The 21,354-nt window shown below is 42.7% G+C and overlaps 3 protein-coding genes across 4 annotated transcripts in view; 1 reads left to right on the plus strand and 2 right to left on the minus strand.

Annotated features, from left to right (window-relative positions):
- Positions 1-1,351: 1,351 nt before the first annotated feature.
- crx (cone-rod homeobox) lies at positions 1,352-4,591 on the plus strand. 2 transcript variants are annotated; one of them, XM_071543092.1, is made up of 3 exons: positions 1,352-1,476; positions 2,568-2,719; positions 3,216-4,591. In XM_071543092.1, exons 1-3 carry the CDS (start codon positions 1,377-1,379, stop codon positions 3,852-3,854), a joined length of 891 nt encoding a protein of 296 aa, XP_071399193.1. In that variant the 5' UTR covers positions 1,352-1,376; the 3' UTR covers positions 3,855-4,591. The 2 variants fall into 2 exon arrangements, with proteins under 2 accessions (XP_071399193.1, XP_071399192.1); XM_071543091.1 differs by having other exon boundaries at positions 1,380-1,474; positions 2,536-2,719.
- A 4,196-nt stretch (positions 4,592-8,787) lies between these two features.
- On the minus strand, positions 8,788-12,962 carry h3f3c (H3 histone, family 3C). The gene is made up of 4 exons (XM_071543090.1): positions 12,749-12,962; positions 11,251-11,394; positions 9,938-10,091; positions 8,788-9,842 (listed from the first exon to the last, which is right to left on the minus strand). Exons 2-4 carry the CDS (start codon positions 11,376-11,378, stop codon positions 9,714-9,716), a joined length of 411 nt encoding a protein of 136 aa, XP_071399191.1. The 5' UTR covers positions 11,379-11,394; positions 12,749-12,962; the 3' UTR covers positions 8,788-9,713.
- A 4,032-nt stretch (positions 12,963-16,994) lies between these two features.
- Positions 16,995-21,354, minus strand: part of arhgap32b (Rho GTPase activating protein 32b) — a 38,451-nt gene continuing 34,091 nt past the window's right edge. The window contains exon 20 of the mRNA XM_071543089.1: positions 16,995-20,860. Coding sequence (XP_071399190.1) covers positions 18,545-20,860 — 2,316 coding nt within the window. The 3' untranslated portion in view covers positions 16,995-18,544. The remainder of the gene's footprint in view (positions 20,861-21,354) is intronic.

The raw sequence follows: 21,354 nt of genomic DNA on the forward strand, positions 1-21,354 counted from the left end.
CTTTGTCCCATCCACACCCATCCACGTCCCGTCCGTTTTCTCCTTTGGGGTGGCTCCTTCCTTCCCTCCGTCCTCCTTTCCCTCTCTCCCACTGGACGGATTGCTCTGTCTTTCCTGCCTTTATCTGGAGATAAGATACTTACTTTTCAGATAAAGCATATTATGATAAATCAAATGAGCTTTGTCGGTTTTGTGCCTCTGCGTGTTTGTGTGTGTGTGTGTGTGTGTGTGGGTGTGTGTGTGTGTGTGTGTATGCAGTGTGTACAGCGTGTTTGTGAGGTAAATGTAATCTGTCAATTATGTGTCAATGTATGAAGTGCAGCAGGTCTGATGGACTGGATCAGGACTGGAAAAGGGAAAGGGAGAGAAGGTTAATGAGTTTGAAGGATGGCAAAATGAGAAATGAAATTAACTGCATTTCCACAACTATGGTGATTCATATAAAATTGAAATTCTTGTTGTTGTTGTTTTTTTTGTTTTGTTTTTTCATTTTTCTGAACTCACCTGTTAGTTATATAAGCAAATTGAGATATATCAAATAAAAATGTATTATTTAGGTGGTACATTTTACACCAAATACACAGAATCAGAAACAAAACATTTTTTATGTAATATCATATGTGGACTGATGGTGTTGATGGAGCCAAGCCCAGTTTATCTGATAACAGTTGTATTTATTTACTTGGACCACTTTCTTTTTCATGTTTCTCTTTTCTTTTTATGCTTGCAATCTCAGTATTTGCAAATCCAGAATAAGCGAGGCTTATTCATGTCTGGGGAAACTGCAAAATGATCACATGATCAAACTAATAATTCAGAACTTTATTCAAAATAAACTTTGCTCGGATAGCTAGGCCTACAGTATGTGTGTAGCCTGTTGGCGAGGATAGCCTATTACAGCATGTTCACTTACCTTGAGTGTGCGTGTGTGTGTGCGTGTGTGTGTGTGAGTGCGCTCGTGCGTGCATAGTGGGAGGGGTTTTCTGGAGCCACTTGCTCCCTCTAATTAGCAGAGTGTGCCGGTAAAGGAACTCAGTGGAGCAACCTCACCAAGGCGCGAAGGCATCAGGGGCCACTTCACCTGTCATGACTTAACTGTGTGAAATTTACTTCCGACAAGCAGCTCGAATGCTCGCTGTGCTTAAAGTGTATAGTCTGCTGGTAAACTGAGAGTAAAAGCGAGAAAAAGTGCAGGTAAAAGAACTTTCAGGTTCCTCCAGACTTCACCGGCGCGTCCCGCTCCTCTCCGCGGCAGGTTGGAGAGTTTGGATCGGACGCACCGACTCGTCGCCGCGGCAGAGCTCCCAGGGGCCCCGCAGTTGTTGCGTTGCGTGTCCGAGAGACAAGTGAGGGAGAGGACTTAAAAGCCCGCTGTAATGATGATGTCCTACATAAAGCAGCCCCATTACGCCATGAACGGGTTAAATTTGCCTGGCCCCGGAATGGACCTGCTTCACACAACCGTGGCGTATCCATGTGAGTATAAACTGTAATATTTCGTTCATATATTCTACTTTTACGCATTTGTCTGATGCTATTTCAACATTTTACGTAACGCGGTGGCCGAACGAAAATAAACTAAAGGAGAAGATAAACTATTTTTATGAGCGCCTCTGTTTTTGATAAAAGTTTGGATAATGATGACATGATTAAATGATTTATATATTGATATTTATGATAATTCCATTGACATTCTCTGATAAAATAGGCCTATAGAATAATTCGTTATTATATGAGAAATTATTTGATGGTAACCAAATATGCCCATTCATTCATTAATGTCCATAATGGTAAACTGTAAAAAAGTTGATTTTAGTATAAGGTTATGTATATGCAGCTATATTTAAACTCTTAGAGATAGTATTTTTGTAAAGAAATTTCATGTAATCTTTGTATACTCCTGGCTTCATTTATTAGGGAATCGAATAACATTTTTTTTTTTTCATACATTTCCTCTATGTCTCAGCTATCTTTTACCTCAAGGCGTCTCAGACTTTTTCCTACCGGTGCCCCTCAGATAAATACAGATATAGACGGAGACTTTTATTGTGGTAAATGTTAAATTCAGTAGCGAAATTTAACTACTGCTCACTTTTCTATTTCTGAGAGGGCCACCAAATATCCAGACAGATAGTGACTTTGACTGTGCTAACTGGTTAAGTGAATCATAATACCATTTAACTGAACTGGATGGAACCCTGTGAAGGACCAGTGACTAACCCAGTCAGGTTAATATAGTGAGCAAACACGTTTGGCCCCATATTGGTCACATGCAGTGAAAGTGTAAAAGTCAGACTGTCACTCAAACAATATCACTGTATTTCATGGATTGAAACTAAATTTAGAGTTTCTCATCACCATTTTTATCCAGTATCACACTCAGTATATTGGCTTGCACATGTCTGCACTATGCCACAGACACAGATAGTAGAAGAGCCTATGCTCTCATTACCTAAATAATTGTGGATTTACAGCATTCTTTCCTTAATTCTAACTTGCACTCATAATTCATGCTCCCTATTGCTGCCAATATCATAATCCTGTCTCTGTATGTGTTGGATTTCCAGCCACTCCCCGGAAGCAGCGCAGAGAGCGCACCACCTTCACCCGGACGCAGCTGGACATCCTGGAGGCGCTGTTCTCCAAGACCCGCTACCCAGACATCTTCATGAGGGAGGAGGTGGCCCTCAAGATCAACCTGCCGGAGTCACGTGTCCAGGTACTGGAGGGCCGCCAGCCGAGATGGAGGCCACTCTGTTCAGTTCTTTGCCTAATGTGACACTAGAGCTTGATACCTGAGGTTAACTGGGCTGCAGACAGAGAACAGGATTTGGAAGAACAGATTATCCAGTGTAATGTTGGTCACAAGTCTGGTCTCTCTGGCGTACTTTACCAAGTAACAGTACTGGTAAAGCTGGTACAGGCAACCTGCAGTAATTCACCAAGAATTAATTCATGCTTTATATATGGGAGGCCTTATCCCTTCTCTATTCACATGATATAATCATTCAATCACGTAATTACAAATATATCTTAACATAACAATGGCATTACTGCTGCCAAAGCACAAAGTTTCTAAGACATTGTCGCCCCTGAGAGCTTTATCACCTCTGTACCACAAACATCTATCAAAACTATTCATTTAGAGACTTATATTTCCGAGTGTCACTTGTTTTCCATGCTGACGGACTGCGTCTTTTCCTGTGTTTCTGCAGGTTTGGTTTAAAAACCGCCGTGCCAAGTGTCGTCAGCAGCAGCAGCAGAGCAGTGGCCAGTCCAAGCCCCGCCCTCCCAAGAAGAAGGCGTCCCCTGCCCAGGAGCCCAGCGCCCCCGATCCCGTCTCCAACCCCTCCGGTTCTTACAGCCCCACCTCGGCCCCGTCGGGCCCCGCTCTGGCCCCGAGCTCCAGCGCCGGGAACACGGCCGTGTCCATCTGGAGCCCGGCCATCTCGCCCCTTCCCGACCCCCTGGCCTCCTCCTCGGCCCCCTGCATGCAGCGGCCCTCGCCCTACCCCATGAGCTACGGTCAGCCCTCGGCCTACACCCAGGGCTACGCCGGCACCACCTCCTACTTCACCGGCCTGGACTGCAGCGCCTACCTGTCCCCCATGCACTCGCAGCTGTCGGGCACCGGGGGCGCGCTCAGCCCCATCACCGTGCCCTCGATGGGGGGGTCCCTAAGCCAATCCCCGGCCTCGCTGTCCTCCCAGGGCTACGGCACCGCCTCGTCCCTGGGCTTCACCTCCGTCGACTGCCTGGACTACAAGGACCAGCAGGCCTGGAAACTGGGCTTCACCACGATGGACTGCCTGGACCACAAAGACCAAAACTCCTGGAAGTTCCAGGTCCTCTAGAGGGAGGCGAAGGGCGCCGTTCGGGAGAGTCAACTTGTCAGAGTGCGTCCCGTCCGCGTGGGGACGAGGCGATTCTGCCAGAGGACTTGTTATCTTTTATTCTCAGTTTCTTGTTTGTAAGATTTTTTTTTTTTTTTTTCTAAAGGCAACCTCTGTAGAAAATGCATTTTATTTGAGCGAGAGCGGAGACGAGGGGACCGGTGACGATCATCGATTGCTGCCTCGCCGCAAATCATCGTCTGTTCTCTTCCTCATGCTGCGTTAAATAAGAGAACAAAAGCCTTTGAGAGAGTTTGTAGGAAGAGACTCCTGGTGGAAGCTGAACTGACTGTCCGTAGTTCCAGTGGAGTCCTACCTGTGGAAACACACTAAGACACCCCTCCTTCTGACATGAGCGTCTGATTCAGCCACATATCTACACACCACACCTGTTCGTTTCCATTTGTTGCGGATGGCTTACACTTTTGTTTTAAAGTTGCATTATCATAGAGTAAAAGGAGAGACGCTTTCACAGCATGGAGATCTGAAGTTCCTATAGTCTTCTGAAAGAGCCATCAGGGTTGATTTATTTAAATGTATTTATTCTTATTATTGTATGCTACACGTAAATATTTCATTTGGTTGCATTTAGATTTTTGGATCATATGTGTTACGTGTTACAGTGTTAGCCTAGTGTCACCCCAATCTGTTTGATGGAAAAAAAAATAGATCTTCTGTTTAGTTGTGTGACATATTAAAGCAATCTTGTCTTTACACTTTTGTGCACTGATAATCATTGGGACTACTGTATATAAGCTTGTATTTGAGTTGTGAGCGGCCAGTATGAACAGTGACACATTATCGATATCGATGTGAAGTGACCATGTTCTGCCCCTGTCATGTTTGTCATATGGCCTGCATGGCTCTCACTGGTCCATCTTGGTTATTTTAGCTTATCTGATTCTGGGAGTGTCCCAATCCTCTTAGCCTCCCTTCAGCAATGCCCTAAGTGAATTAGTTAGGATTATTCCCCTATCCCCCTCTGTCTCTTTCTCTCTCTCTCTTTCTCTCTCTCTCTCTCACCCATCTTGGCCTCCCCTTCCTTTCCTGGCTCTCTCCTTGCTTTTTTTTTTTTTGTCCATCGTCTTCTCCGTCTTCGTCTCTCGCCTCGCCCCATCTCTCTCCCTCTTCTCCCTCCACTTCTACCTGTTTGCTCTCCTCAGGTTGTCTGTCCTTGCTACTTCCTATCTGAAGTTCTCAGTTTCCAAAAATGACAGACAAAACGTCTTAATCACTGATAGCAGTATGAAGTATAATAAAGCCCTTTTCCTGAGTTTCTTTACTTAATGGTATCAGCTGTCAAAAACAACAAAACATCTCTCCCCGCTGTTTCCCCGTCTTTCTCTCTGCCCCCCCCCACCCCCCCCCCTCCCCCCGCCACTCCACCCATCTCCCCGACTCCTCTGACAAGTTGGTAATCCCTAGATGACCTGATTACAGCCACGCAAACTTGACTAGGAGTACAAATATGTGAGTGTATAGTGTGTGTGTTGTGTGTTTTGTAAGTTTAAGTGGAAGGGGAGAAGGGGAGGGACGGAGAGGTTTGATTCTGAGAATAAAGAGTGTTACTAAACGAAGACAGCCTTTCCAACACAGATGACCACAATTATTTGTTTGTTGTCGCATAAATCTGATCAAATCTTCCATTCCCTTCTGGATTAAAGGGCATATTTTGCCATGTTGGGTAAAGTTCATTTAAATTCTAGGCTTGTCAATCTAGATGAATTATAATAAAATTTCATTTTATCTAACTTTAAGTTTTTATTGCCATTTGGCAATCAGATTAAAATTACGCAAGTGACTAAATAAAGTGCTTCATATCAACTAAAATAAATTGCTAGGGACAGAGAAAGTAATACATCTATGATATAATTCTGATGTAAGTAATAATAACTCATGTTATTTTGTTTTGCTACATATAAACTAATTTGATCCCTGTTTCAACCACGTAAAGTGCCACAATATTTTGAACATAAATGCAGATCTACTGCTCTGAGAAGTAAACGGGTAACAAGAGACATTTCAAAGCATTTCTGTGCACTCAACACTGACCTAATCCCACTCTGTACTGGGTTTAATCCCTTTGCCCTCCCTCTCTCTGGTGTGATTGGTTAATCCCTGTGTCTCTGCGCCCCGATTGGTTAATCTCTCTTGGAGGGTGCAGTGCACTTGTAATCTTCCCCCTCAGCACTGAGAGTTTCAGACAGACATTTGCGCTGTAATCCCAGGGAGGAGCAGATGTGATGGGGGATGGACAGTGCTGACCAGACCTTGAGGAAGGTGAACACAGAAAAACACAGCACATGGTCCGCTACTTTGACAAGGAAACCTCCCTGCCTGCCTTAGTTGACGTTAACAGTGTCATTCAAAACAGTCGTGGAAAGAAATGCATTCAAAAAGCTAAGAAATGGGTTGAAATTGATTGTTACAGGTCAAAAACACACCCATAAATATCAGGTTATTGATTATTTGACTATATGAGATAATACTTACACACCTTTTAAGGCAGATTTTCTAAGGATACATTTACCTTTAACTCCCGACAACCCAGGCTCAATTGCCAACTAATGACAAGAAACTTTCTCCTGTTTAATTTTTAGTGAAGGTTTTTCTTATTCAACCATGACCACAACCCTAAACCTAACCAAACTGTTGTAGTTGCCCAACCTTAACCAAAGCTTTAGTCGCCTAAAGCTGTTAGCGAACCTTTTTACCTGACGAACAGGAGAAAATGGCACTTCCAATTCATGTTTTTGTCGCATAGCATGTCACATACAGTAGACACACAATTGGTGGTGAAGGATCTTAATGGTTACATAATTCATGTCCACAACACGTAATCTGCATTTCAGAGTTGTGCTCATTTCACAGCATTTTATGAGACCGTGTTTTCTGGGTAATGAAGTCCTTCAAACTTAAAAAAAAAAATCAAAAAGTTATCCCTTGCTGTCACTTGGGGTTGCCAAGTTGACAAATGCAAATTTAAGTTTTGCAAGGGACCTGGTGCATAAAGATGGCAGCTTCCTGGAATGACGCCATTGAGTCCTCCCTATCTGGCAAGCTTGGCCTTTGGTTTTAGAGGCACGGAGGAAATATTTGAGTTTCCAGCAATAAGGAGTATTGTGTTAACAGACCTGTGTGGAAACAGCAGCTTCAGTAAAGAAATATGAAGCACTGATGAAACGCACTGCGACAGTGCTTTGGACTTAGTAGTGAGTGATGTCGTTTCTCATTTGAGTATAATGAGTTGGCACAAGTTGACACATCACTACATACTGAAAAAACCCCATAAAAAACTCAGGCTACTATATATGTTTAGACACATTTCATAATATGTAAAAATAGACAAAACATGTATTTCTACATGTAGATGACATCCATTCGGAATATTTTGGACACTGAATATACATTTACCTGCATGTGATTCACTTTTTCCATTACCTACTAAAGGCACAGGAATACTACTCTATAGAGAAACTCATTATTAAGGGGCGTGAGCCAAATTAATCCCTCAATAGATACAGCTACATCATTTAGTCACACCTGGAAGACAGATGGAGTTAAAAATGAAAAACACTGTGAGACGAGTTCAGCTAGGTTGAAATGAACTGTGAATGTGTGTGTGCAATTTTGCCTCCATGTTTCCTGCCAAAGGACTTACTTCAAAACCTTATTCTTGTTTTAATGATGCAGATATTACACACTCTCACCACACTACATGCTTTCTATCTGTAGACTCTTACTTGCCTCCTAACTACAGATATACAGTATATTAAATGGAACTGATGTTGAGATTGCATGTAGTCTAGTTGTAAAGGCACTTCTCTATTATCTATCGATACAAAATCAACAAAATTATGCATATATAAAATGTTTTGGGTAAAGTGCCAAGATTTTCATCTTCAATAATATTTTCAGTGAGTTATTATTTAGAACAGTGATTCTCAACATTTTTCATATCAAGGACCCCTAATTTAATACACATTAGAGCCGTGGGCCTCCATTTGATGAGATTTTATCTCCTGGACACAAATCTGAGAATATTTTTATTGTTCGATATGATTTTGTCCAGAATTCCATGACTCTCTGTATTGTAGGTAGAGAGATAACAGTGAAACTATGATCAAAACAGTCATTCTTCTACTCTTCTTCTCTCTTTGTGTTAACTTCTTGTAAATGAAGTAATGGTGAAGTTTAACAATTCATCATTTTGCTGGGATCCCCTGGAACCCTCTCAGGATCCCTGGTGGTCCCTGGACCCCACTTTGAGAACCACTGATTTAGAAAATAGAGGGCCCTTGAGTATTTTCGTTTCTGCGGTGAAAGGCTCTCCATGGCTGCCTTGTTTAATGTCTCCCCCATGTGGTAGACTGGTTCCACAGCACTGTGACACATATTGCAGTACATTGCAGGTCTGACATATCCAACCTGTAATATGCTGTTCACATACTGTAATAAACTGTATCCCCACAAACTCATGTTTATGTGGGCTTTCCTTTTAGCCACTGCCACATATCCTTATATGTAATACACTGCAGACTGAATAACAAATGAGGCAGACCAACCGAAATCAGTTTTTTTGTAACACCTATTTATTACCACCATAATATGAGAAATTTGGAAAATACAAAGATCAGCTTATTTATACGTCTGAAAATCTCGAGGAATAAGAAAAAATATAAAAGAAAACAAATATGAGGTTATATTGTGTATCACAAATTTTGAGAAACAGACAGATTCTACAGTCAGATCTACACAGGAAGCAGGAGACACAAGAACCTAAACATGCAGAGAAAAACTCTCGCTACACTGTCATTTATACTGTTGTGACAGGTCTAATGCCTATCTAGAGAGATAGAGATAGGGTAAGAGAGACAGAGTAGCAGAATGTGAGGTGAAAGATGTAGTGAGAAACTGAATAGGAAAGGAGCTGGTAAATCGTCGCCCCCATGTGGCTGCCATCAGAATACAAGTTAATTTGGGAAACACAGAAGCCCTTCCTGATTTTCTAAAACAAAACAGATCACTGTAAAAAAAAAAAAACATGTTGACAATATCAATCACTTTTTCCTCTTATTTTGATGATTCTGGAAGTGGTAAAATGAAGAGATGTTCTTCCATGAAGTATATAGGTAAAAAAAAAAAAATAGACACCATATCCACAACGATAATCAATATTCTTAAGCAACCAAGAGATACTCGTTTGTTTGAATACAATGGGTTTGGCAGATCAGAGCTCACACACACACACATAAACAGGCCAACAGACAACCATCCCCTCCCACCAGAGGTTACAGAGGGAAGTGGTTTCAAAAGGTATAGCGAGCCGTTCTGGATGTGGCTGGAGAACGAGGGAGGGGAGTCGGGGTGTAGAGGGACGGACTGGGCGGGAGGGGAGGAGTGTGCTCAGATGGGGCGGAGGCCTCGGGACTAGTTTTATTAGCACCCTGCTGTGGAAGTTGCAGCTCCCCTTAAGCAGACTAGACCACACCCCTCCGGACTCCGTGTGTCGGGGCGCTGTGATCGGTGTGTGTTTTGTATGTGTGTGCATGCATCTGATCAGCGAAACCTGTTACATGCACGAAAAAAGTACCCTAAAACATTTGGTGAAGACAAAAAAAACCTATGAGAGACCAGACGTCAACATATTTCTATCTCTTCATAATCAGGATTACTCTAAAGTCTACTGAGAAAGCAGGGTGGGCTGGGGGAGCGGGTGGGACGGGGACGGGTGGATGTGGGTGCGGGTGGGTGGGAAGGAAGGAGACAGTGACAGGTAGAGAAAAAAAGAGGACAGAGGTGAAACATTGCGGAGGCTGTCTAAGCGCGCTCCCCGCGGATGCGGCGTGCCAGCTGGATATCTTTGGGCATGATGGTGACACGCTTGGCATGGATGGCGCACAGGTTGGTGTCCTCAAACAGACCCACCAGGTACGCCTCGCTGGCCTCCTGCGGGGGGGAGAGGGACAATAAAAAGGTGAGGAGGAGGATCAGCGTGGCCTCGTGTAGTTTTGTTTTATATCTGTGCACACGCGCGTACGTACCTGCAGGGCTCCGATGGCGGCGCTCTGGAAACGCAGGTCGGTCTTGAAGTCCTGGGCGATTTCCCTCACCAGGCGCTGGAAGGGCAGCTTGCGGATCAGCAGCTCGGTGGACTTCTGGTACCGACGGATCTCTCTCAAAGCCACGGTGCCGGGCCTGGAACAAGCACAGAAGATCAACACCTGGCTTACTCCTGGTGTTTCATTACGCATTTCCATGCCCACTACATAAATGGTTCCAATTCAATAGCTCTCATTGAGCAAGTCAAGATATGACAATCTGATCTCAAAATGTGCCTGAAAAAAACAAACTATTACTAGAAATTAACTTGATTGTACAACAAGATCAAACTCAAATCTAATCTCAAAGCATGTGAGCCTATACTCAGTAGCAGAGGTGGACAAGTGGTTTGCTACACGTTACAGAACACAAACAAAAAAGAATAATGCCTGTTGCATTATTCATCTAATCTTATTGAAGAATCCCCCAACAGTCTTTTTTGCAATTACATTATATAGTCAGTTTATCCTATCCAATTTGTCCTGCTGGAACTAAGCTAAATAGGCACATACTCCAATGAAATAATGCTGCCATGGTTTTATTTTGGACTGTTTATTTTGTTTAGTGCAGACTTCTTCTAGTTGCCTTGCTACGCATGAATTGGTTTAGTATTGGGCAGCGTTCAGCTGCACAAACAGAATTTAAATAATGAATATCTATACACTCTTGTGTGCAAATTAGCTGGTTCAGCTTGATTTATTTGACTGGAGGTGCATGTGAAAACTATGGTGCTTGATTGTAGACAAGTTATAATGCTGATCAATGTGCCTATGTTTCATTTCGTGCGACCAAGAAAGTTTAGTAACTCAGGATGTCAAAACATCATCAAGATAAATTCGACACCTTTTTAATATTAGTTAGAATGTAATATAAGCCCAATTAAGCAACCAAAAACAAATGAAAATGAAAACAACCATAGACTCAATCTATCACAATGTATTGGTCCTTGTGACTGGGCTGATTTCTTACTGGAAACACACTGCATTGAGAAACCACAGCATTTTTAGCACCTCAAAGTCTGATTGTTAAGACTTTGCTAAAATGCTGAAATGCTATACTGAACTGTATACAAGACTGTTTAAGGCCTTGAGTGTAGACAATATAACGTAGGACATGTTAAGTTGTTTTCGGGATCAGTAGACACCTTGGTAAATCAGTGAAGATGAGCTCCAACTGATAACCTCAGTGTTTATAATAGTGTTGGTTTCGACAAAGTGAGGGTCAAAATGAGTCAGACAGACAGCTGTTTGTTCACCTGTAACGATGGGGCTTCTTGACTCCACCGGTGGAGGGGGCGCTCTTGCGGGCAGCCTTGGTGGCCAGCTGCTTACGAGGAGCCTTTCCTCCAGTGGACTTACGAGCTGTTTGCTTGGTACGAGCCATTACAACAAAATATCACCTGGAGAGAAAATTATAACACATACAGATGTTAAACAATTACGCTTAGTACAGCTGAACTAAGGCAAAAGCTAATAATTATTGTTTTCTTCATATTAGCATATTTTCTAACTTGTGAGATATTATCTTTAGATTTTTCATTATTTTCATTAATTTTCATACTGCATAGGCTACATTTCGTGTTTTTCATATATTTTCATATTGTTAATATTTTTCATTTGTTTATTTCCTTTGTCTCTGTATGTTTTACTGCTATTTTTGCACATCCTGCATACACACAATAATGAATGCATTTTCATACATTTCCTGTATTTATTTCTACTGAATACATTCTGGTGTTGTTTAATGTCATCTATTCTCATGGGTGTCATTTGGGAGCATTCAGGACCAATGTTCCCCTCGAAGCTGATAGTTTGGTAATCCATGTCTAATAATTCATCACACTGACCAAATAATATCTTGTCAGTCATCTGAAAATTGTTTCACTTATATCACCAGATATTTAGCCTATACAAGCGGTTTTTAAATTCTGGTGATACATAGTATTAAAATGCAGGAACTTGGTCATATCTTAACCTTAAACCTTATCTACGTGATCATTAAAATGCCATCTTATCTTTAGGTTTTAATCTATTCCACAGTATATGCCTTTTGTTGTTTTTTAACTCGCACAATGTGAAACTCTTCGGTGATCAGTTATTATGTATTTGGCCGCCTGGGAAAACTTTTCCTCCAGTCTGGCAGCTGCACAAACAGAGCCATGCCGGGCCGATCCATGCACTGTGGGACCCCGACCAAACCAATCACAATGGTATGCAGATCATCATCGGAAAATACACCAATCCTATGTAGCTATGTGGTATTTTAGGACCAATGGGGTTTTGTTGTGCAGTTTTAGGGCGGGCCGACCGGCCCTAACCCCGCCTCGTACCGCAAGATTATGGCCGCAGATCAGAATGAACCTACCAATATACAGGCAAAGAGCGGGACGTAAACTTTCAAATTTTTCCACAAAACTGGACAATGTGTACACACACGACTATCACAAAACAGTAGGAGACAAGTGTGGCTATCAGAAAAGCGTCACAGATATGTGAAGCGACGACAGTTTACAGCGAAGAAGCGAGGTAGAAAATGCCTATGAAAGTGGAGCGGAAATTTCTCTGCCTCGGCAGTGCAGTGGAAGTAGAAAGCCGTTTTTCTCTCTGGGCATCGCGGCAGCTGGTTTTTCCGTTTCTACAACGTCGAAATAAAAGGCTATTTCAACATAAAATTAAGTTTATCCGTCCTAATTTTTTCACAAAACGGTTAATAGTAGTTTAGTGTGAAAAAATCATGACAAAAATCTAACTTACCGAGGGTGAATTTTACGTTTTTCTTCGCAAGGATACAAGTGTTATGGTTGTCTAGCAGTGTCAGATATTTACTATCTCTCACACAATGGAAGCAGAGAGACCAGGAGCAAAATGGCCGCCGTGTCAATCATCTGTCTCCCATAATGCAACTGCCAACATTTGTAAACACTGTAATGGACATTTCCTGAAAATAACTTTATAACTTTATTTTTATCTGTTTTAAACCTCGTTGTCGTTTAATACCGTATGATGTTTAAATAATTTTAAAAAATCTCGAACATTTATCTGTTATATGCCTCGTGGGTTTTGAACATTGTATGTTGTTTGAATAAAATAAAACTTGAATATTTATCTGTTATATATGCGTTGTTGATTTTTAGTGTATGTTTAAATCATTTAAAAACGAACATTTACCCGTTATATGCCTTGCTGGTTTTCAATATTGTATGTTTGAATAAAACCAAAACTTTGAATATTTATCTTACATGCCTCATTTTTCAGTATTTTATGTGATTTAATTAAATAAAATAAAAAACAACTGACCATTGATCTATTATATGTGTTTGATGAAAGAAAACATACCACTGCAAAATATTACCAACCATAAACCACCATGAAAAACAGAAAAATTAGCTGTAGACATATCACACAATATCACAAGTTCTAATATTCATCAGACTAAGAGCATTGGATTGAATTGTACTTTATTAATCCCCATGTCAACTTCATGGCCATTATATGAAACAGGAAGGAAACTAGAAAACTTTAGGTGTAAGGCATGTTTTCAGAGTTCAAGCCTACATTGCGATGATATCTAAAGCTTTCACCATTCAAAAGCTAAATGGGAATGATTAATGGTTATGTTTTGACACCGCAGGTTTAATCCATATTTATGATGACATTACTGTTTTCTATTTCTATGCCTATTCTAATGCCTTTTACATCCTGCAAACAGTCATCCTGACATGCAGCCAGTGCCAAAGTTACAAACTGATCATGGAAACCCCCTTTCATTCATAACAAGTCGTCATGTAGGCCTAGTGATGAGTAATTGGCCCTGGAGAAGTCAAATAAATGTTTATCATTTGTAGTACCCCCTGTTGGCCTAAAACATTTTGATTTGGCTGCCTTTGTTGCAAATGCATCCCAACTTTCATAACTATTGAATGTCCTTACTAGAATACAGCTGAATCCGAGTCAGCAGCCATAAAGTTAGGTAAAGGAAGAGCTCTGTTTGGTCATTAGTATGGATTAGCACTCCCATCTCCCACAGCACCAGTACTGAATCAGCTTGGATCCAGACTGTAGCGGGACACCAGGCCTACTGAGGCCTCTGACCCAGCCGTGGCAGCACTGACCAGGCTAGAGAAACTCACCTGGCCAGGTTAGACTCCACAGTCTGTGGTTGAAGCTGCTTAATAAGCTCCATGCATGCTGCGTCAGCAAAGACTCATCAAATGTTCCCAGCAGGAAGAGCTGTGTCCTACTCAATCCTCTCCAGACCCAACACACTTCAGCCACAACACACCCAGCCTCTATTATGCATTAAAAAGACAGGTCATTTGAAAATATATGGAGATATGAACATGTATGTATTATGTATTTAGATAGCAACAATTACACATAATGTAATAATTTAGATCCCTATCATGTTAAACAACATAACATTGTTGCTCCTCCTTTATCTTTTATGTGAAGGGCCATCATTATGGTATAATGTTTTCAATATTTAACACTCACTGACAGTGAATCAATCCCCTTTTTATTCACATTCAAAATGTAGACATCTCAGATTATTAACACTAGGGAGCCAATTAATGCACATAAGTAACCGGCTGCAGTCTGAGTTACATCTCCATTACTTAGTTGTCAGCAATCAAATATTGCAATAGACCCACGGAGTCATTGTACAGTATAACACACAGCAGACTCCGTGTATGGTGAGCTGAACATGGGGAAGTGGTCTGCTTCATGCACTAGTTTCAGTTAAGATTATTGTTGCTAATAGATTCTCCAGAGAGGCATCTCAGATATCCAAAAACCTTGATCAATATAATTTGGACAATAGTTTAGGAGGAAAGATGAAAAGAAATGTACTGATGAAAACAGATAATTGACTGTTAAGAGGAAAGCTTACCCAATGGTTTGTCACTCAGCTCTTAGTGAAAGCTTTCCCACCCAGCATGGTTTGACAATCACTGCAGAGGATGCGTGGATGTCTGGAGATGTGTTATGTTTTTATGGAAAGGCACTGGTGATGGAGTAATGCAAAAACGTTTTGCACTTTTTCCACTTGAGCACGTCATGATATTGGTCAGGTGTAGAATAAAAATGGCAACTCTGCATTTTACCATTTTAGAAGGTTTTTCCTTCCATCTCCCCTTGCTTGTAGTCTTTATGGAAAGTGAGGAATTGAACTTGGCACATACACAAACATTACACATGGACTGAAAGTATAGCGGTTCCCCAGAGCAGCACCTTTAGCGCTGTAAGATGTCAATCAAAATGTCCTGGCCCCATGTGCAGGTTGAGTAAGCTAATCTTCACTGAGCGTTTGTAAGAAGAACCAAGATTGATTCTGGCTTGTTTACACCACAGATTTCTTGTATGCTTTGAGGGCCCATTCTTAAACCCATTTATCATGCTTTTCTAAATCATGGGCTGAACGTTACTGCACAGTAACTCAATAACCAATGACCAGTCAATGTAATAACAAAGATGGAGTGCAGTTATTCTGAATGCTACTATACTATTAAATGTACTGTATGCATGGAGACTTTCTGTCATGAGCTATTTACATCAAGGGACTGCATGGTGCATGTCAAGTCATTTCCAATGTAACAACTATGCAACAGAGGTTTTGTACTGTTGATGTTTTTCTTCTAAGTTTCCATGTTTCTCTGTTGTTTTCTCAGTTCTATAAAGAGAAAGGATGTTGCTGCACACCCATCACCTCTGCATCTTTTTATTGACGCTTGGACCAAAGGACCAATGTAATGGTTTTGTTACATCTTGAGAAAGATCCTTTGATGCATTTAAAAGTGATGAGAAAGCAGGAATCTTTCTCTTTACGGATTCTGAACGAAGGAAAGCAGTGTAGTGCTCGTTATTCCTCTCTCTGCAGGTTTTATAAGTTCCAAGCACAAGTTATTGAGGTCAAGAAACTGCAAGTCTATAATAACCGCCTTACTACACTGCCTGAAAGGAAATGACTAGTTATTTCCCCCCCAACTTATATTGAACATATTCATTTTTCGCATAATCTACCATATATCAATGTAGAGTTGTAATCTATGTAAATATTTGGATTCTTTGTCCTAAAATCCACAGAGGTGCAATCACACACTGCCTACCATCATATTATGCTGTGGCCCAAACCTCCCATGATAAGGAGGTAAACAATTCTGCTTTGAATGCAGAGGTCCACAGACTGATACAGAAAGGTTGCCGTTTCAGCACATATTTACATTGCTATCAAAAGCAGTGTGTAGAAAAAAGCTCTTGGTTGCTCAAAGCACTTTATAGCAACTGTAGAGTTCATGGGTATGGCAGTCACAATAAAGCTTCAGTATAAGGGTGAAGATTTCAAGTTGCTTACTTTTATACTTGTAGAACTACAGTAGGCCAACAGAAAACGTTTGAAAATGACTATACCCACCACTTAAAGTGATTGGAATTCCAGATTATGTTATGGCATGATTTACCACAGAGAAAATCATTATTTCTACATTTTGTTGATGACATCTTGAATGCTGTGCTGCTCTAGCATGAAAGACACTAAAAGACCTGCAAATTGTGGGCCAGAACCTAGAAAACTTTTTGGCATTGTGGGGACACTTTACTGTAATTGAAGACACTTTGGTGTAACGGCACACCCAGGACCAATTCTGTATATAGAATAATCCTGGTGGAAGGTGCAGTAATCCAGGATTATTCAAGTACATGTCTTCAATAATGGGGAAATTAAACACCAAACACCAGAATTGCTTGTTTTACAAGTTGATCCATTTCATCTGTTTCAAACAATATTTGTCTAAGATCATTTTTGGACTAAATACTTGAAGGATTTATGACTGCAGAACCAGAAATGTTTTCCACTGTCAAACTATAACCTCCCCAAAACGTGCATTCCTCAGTATGGGCACAGTATTAGACTGAACCAATCAGCAGTGTATCAGTGACACGCACATATTAATAGACATGAATATATAGCTATTCCTGAACAGTTTTATTTATTTATTTCATATCTAACTTTAGATACCTCCAGTTTGAGACAAGAGTGTTTTCACATTCAAGTACACAGCGCCTTACTTCAATGCCCCATCTGAAAAGGTAGGGGTTATAGATAAGGCAAGAGGAGCAAAACCTGCAAGCGATATAGAAGTGAAACAGTTACAGAGTACAACCTGGATTTAGACATATTGAAACATATTGGAATCCATCCATTGTGGTCAACCAATAATAATAATATTGGATGAATGGTACCATTATTTGCCAGCCTGAAAATAATTGGCCCTACATGTCTTCCAAAAAAATAACATTTCCTTACCATTTTGAATTCAGAACCCATGAGGAGATACAAAATTGAATAACTTCAGAAGCTCGCCTGTCAACCCTGAACTGTCAAAAATAAAGAGTGGTCTTAAATCAAAATATCACAATATTTGTGCATTATGACATTGGAGTTAACGTAACAATAACAGTGAACAAAGTATGGTTTGTAGGAACAAAATGTAAGGCTCGTCACCAACTTGTTTTTCCAACACAAAAATTCAACACAGCAGCGGCAACATGTACTTCACCACATTGTTTGAGAAGACATTGTTTTCAGGTAACTTTATTCAGTTATTCCAGTTCACGCAAGTTCTTTGAAAGTGGTGAAAAAAAAAGAAAAGAAATAAAAATAACCTTACACATCCGAAGCTATCATAGGCATTCATCCATCTTCCCCTCTTAATCCCACATGTGCAAGAATACTCTGATGAGCCCAGACTTCGCCAAGTTGTTTGGTCCCTCTTACAATGAAGAACAAACAAGTACCAAAACATTCCATTAGAAGTCACTGAAATCTGTTTATAGCAAAGTTACATAAAAATGGCACAGTCACAGAGTAAATAAGACATTAATAACCACTATATTAATTGAAAGTAACCCATTGCAGCTCCTTAACTAACATCTCGCTCTCGGGTCTCAATCCCAAGCGACAGACGTTTGAAGACAAACGTGGACACGCTGTAACGCCTAGTTGTATAGTAGAGGGAGGGCGCCATGACTTACATATTTCCTCCTTCAATGACTTGTGCTGTGACATCCAGAATGTACACAATGGATATTGAAGTACACAGAACTGTTCTGTAAGAGATAAAGAGTACATGCATTTCTAAAATGCAAACCTTAATCCCAGTTGTTTGTACCCAGCGCCTCGCCTAAAAAAAGGAAAAAAAAACAACAACTAAAAATCCCTTTTTACTAGTGATTCTATTCATATATATATTTTACATTTTTCGTGGTTCCTGTTAAATGTACCTTGCGTCTTTCATATCATATACATTTATGACTGGTACTGCCTCAGTCAATCAGAACTATATGACCCCTTGGACAATAATTTCAGGTACATTCAGTACTTTCTGTAAAAAGTCTCGAGATTTTCTTTACAATTCAATAAAAATACAGAGGAACAAAAATAATGGTGATACGACAGTCCACTGTCCTGCAGAGGCTGCTCAACCTTCGCTCATTAGAGTCTATTATCTGCTTTCTTTAACACAGCTAAAGACATGTTTCCCCCAAATCGCTTCATTCTGTACGTATTTCTGTCTCTGGCCTTTGGATGGCCAAATCAGTCTGAATAAAGGCGCCCTGGCCCAAGGCTGTGGAGTAGGCTCTGTTGCCGTGGGTCACTGTGAATCCAGGGGCGGGGCAGGTGCTGGAGCCTCCACGTTTTTGAACAGGGGCCTGCGGCTGAGGTACTGGGTGGTAGTCGTCCAAGTTGTCATAGTGGGACTGCACCACTTTGGTGCCGTGTTTCTGATACGAGTAGTCTCTGTCCAGGTCGGGGTTGCCCTGGCTGTAATGCTGCTGCTCCCGGACGCTGTGTGACCGCTCCGGCTTCGAACGGGCCAGTTGTTCCCTAGGAGCCGCCGGCTGTTCGTCTGTACTGTGGTAGCCGCTAGACGTTTTCACCTTATTCTGGTGGTGGTCGGGATCGGGGCACTCGTAACGTGGTTGGAAGTTCCTCTTGTTGGGATACTCTTGCTGCCAGTGTTTAGACCTGCTGCCATCCCCGCTGAGCTTGTCGTCTCCGGACTCGTACTTGGCCTCGTGTCGGTTGCTCTCCTGCTGATGGGAAAGACTGTGGCTCAGAGTAGCTGGAAGGGAGTGTGAGGATTGGCATTTCTTGGAGCCGCTTTGTTTGACGAGCCCGTCCGACTTTTCACTCATTGCGTTGCCCTGGCCGTGCTTGTCAGTCTCCATGTACATGAGGACATCAGGGTCTGACACCAGGTGTCTGGCGTGGTATCGCCCGTCTTTGCTCTCGGCTGCAACCAGTATAGCTTTACCTGGGTCAGATTTACTGCGCAAGTGCAGCGTTTCATAGCCTGATATATCTGCTGGTGTGAACAAGCCTACGTTGTCATACTGAGACAGGACAGGACCTTTAATCTTCTGTCTAGCCCTGCTCTCCCTGCGGATGGAGTGCATGCGGAGCCTTTCTGACTCCTCAGGGTCCCAAGCAAAGTAAACAGCAGCTCCCTTGGGCCCGTGACTGGGGGGCATGTCCCTGCTCACGAAGCTGTGCTCTGCCCCAGGTGGGAGAACGTGGCGAGAGAGATAGTGGTACCCACTCGCCTTCCCTCCCGATCGGCCGACGTTGGCTCCACCATCTTTGCCATAGGAATGGAAGTGCCGGAGGCGGATGGTGCCGTAAGGGTCCACATCATAGTAAGGCGCCTCCAGCGGGTTGGGACCAGAGTATGGACTGTAGCGGTACTGGACCCGTCCATTCTCAAAGTAAGGCTGTAGCTGGGTGACGTGGTAGTCGGCCTGTGAGGACTGCTGCGGTTGCTGCTGCGGTGGCTGCTGGTAGGCCTTACACTGGTACACGGGGCGGTGGTAAAAGAACATGTCATCGTCTGGAGGAACCTCGGTCCTTTGGATGGGCACTGAGCGGATAGTGGAAGGTACGTGGAGCGAGTGCACTCTGCGGATGGTGGGATAGCCATGGGCTCTGTCCATCGGGCTGTAGCCCTGACCTTGATGCCCAGACCCAGGGGAAACATACACACTCCTGGAGTTGCTCCTGGACTTCATGGAGTGGTGGTAGGACCTGGGGCCCAAAGTGCTGTAGCGGTTGTCTACTCGGGCACTATAAGGTATCTGAGGCTCAGACTTGGACACGTGGGAGAGGTGCGGGGGTACGCTGTCTGGCCGGTAGTGGTGCGGCATGGACTGCGGCCCCAGAGGAATGGGCCTCTGGTGGTAGTACGCAGCCCCTGGAGACTCCATTAGGACCGGCTCTCCTTTAGTGTGGTACAGGTAGGCTGCCTGGTGCGTGGAAGATTTACGAGGAGATGGAGGATGGTGTGGCAGAGCATCCTCCAGAAGGCCAGGCGTAGCGCCCTCACCCAGGACATGGAAGGAGGCCTCAGTTTGGCTGAGCGCTGCTGTGGCCAGTTTGCTCTCAAGGGTGCGAATGGGAGGCGTTGGAGGTGTGGGTCCATGCGGGTCGTGGTGTTTCGCAGGCTCTGTGCAGGGCTGTACCGGCTTTATGGCCTCCCAAGGCTTCTCTACAGGCTCAGCAGAGGTGGGGGCCACTCTAGCGCTGGCCTTCGAGTGTGACTGAAGTTGGGGCAAGGGCTGGGTTTGCGTCTGAGGGTGGATTTGTGTGTGAGACTGTGTATGAGGCTGCGACTGCGGATGAGGCTGCATCTGAGGCTGAGGCTGTGCTGGAGGATGAGGCTGTATCTGAGCTTGAGGCTGGGCTTGCAGCTGAGTTTGTATTTGAGGTTGGGGAATTGAGACAGACGGCTTTTTAGGCGGCTGAGCTGTCGGAGGCTGCTGCAGTGAGGGTTTTGGAAGGGTTGGGGGCGGTGCAGTCTCCTCCGCTTTGACCTGGGAATGAAACAACACAACAGAATGTTTTGTGACCCTTATTTAATGAGGGGAGTTTATAAAGAACATGTAGTTGCTGCAGCAGGACAGAGGGTCTCACACACACACACACACACACATATAAACATGCTAATAGACACAAAGCTGATGTGCAATTGATAGTTTGTAACAATTGCACATCAGGAAAGCGTTAAAGTAGCCAGGTGAAAATCTGTGTGTTAGCAAAGAGCTGTGAGTTTGCAACTGCTGATTAAGTGATTAAAGGTCCCATTTTTACAGGCCCCTTGTAACTGTACTAAATCCATCACAACTGGACTTGGTCCTGATTGGCTCCCCTCACTAAATACTTACTGAAATCTTTCCAATCAGGCTAGTTTGCAGCATTTGAACTAGAAAGCTTCCACTCAGCAGGTTTACTTCATTAAAATTAGAGGACTCATTTGTTGAACAATCAGGATTGCAACATTGTGGCACTTCTGCCTGGGAGGACTCAG

Source organism: Centroberyx affinis, unplaced genomic scaffold (assembly GCF_046629955.1).
Source record: "Centroberyx affinis isolate AG114_WGS23_722 - 3 ecotype Tasmania unplaced genomic scaffold, CSIRO-AGI_Caff_v1 ptg004219l_1, whole genome shotgun sequence".
In the NCBI taxonomy this organism is placed as follows: Eukaryota; Metazoa; Chordata; class Actinopteri; order Beryciformes; family Berycidae; genus Centroberyx; species Centroberyx affinis.

What these genes read in the sequence shown, in the direction of transcription:
- h3f3c (XM_071543090.1), bottom strand. Translation starts at nt 11,378, where the DNA reads ATGGCTCGTACCAAGCAAACAGCTCGTAAGTCCACTGGAGGAAAGGCT. An exon ending in AAGAAGCCCCATCGTTACAG is followed by an intron (nt 10,092 to 11,250) that starts GTGAACAAACAG and finishes TGCTTGTTCCAG; the next exon opens with GCCCGGCACCGTGGCTTTGA. An exon ending in CCGCCATCGGAGCCCTGCAG is followed by an intron (nt 9,843 to 9,937) that starts GTACGTACGCGC and finishes TCCCCCCCGCAG; the next exon opens with GAGGCCAGCGAGGCGTACCT.
- crx (XM_071543091.1), top strand. Translation starts at nt 1,380, where the DNA reads ATGATGTCCTACATAAAGCAGCCCCATTACGCCATGAACGGGTTAAAT. An exon ending in CACACAACCGTGGCGTATCC is followed by an intron (nt 1,475 to 2,535) that starts ATGTGAGTATAA and finishes CTGCCAATATCA; the next exon opens with TAATCCTGTCTCTGTATGTG. An exon ending in TGCCGGAGTCACGTGTCCAG is followed by an intron (nt 2,720 to 3,215) that starts GTACTGGAGGGC and finishes GTGTTTCTGCAG; the next exon opens with GTTTGGTTTAAAAACCGCCG.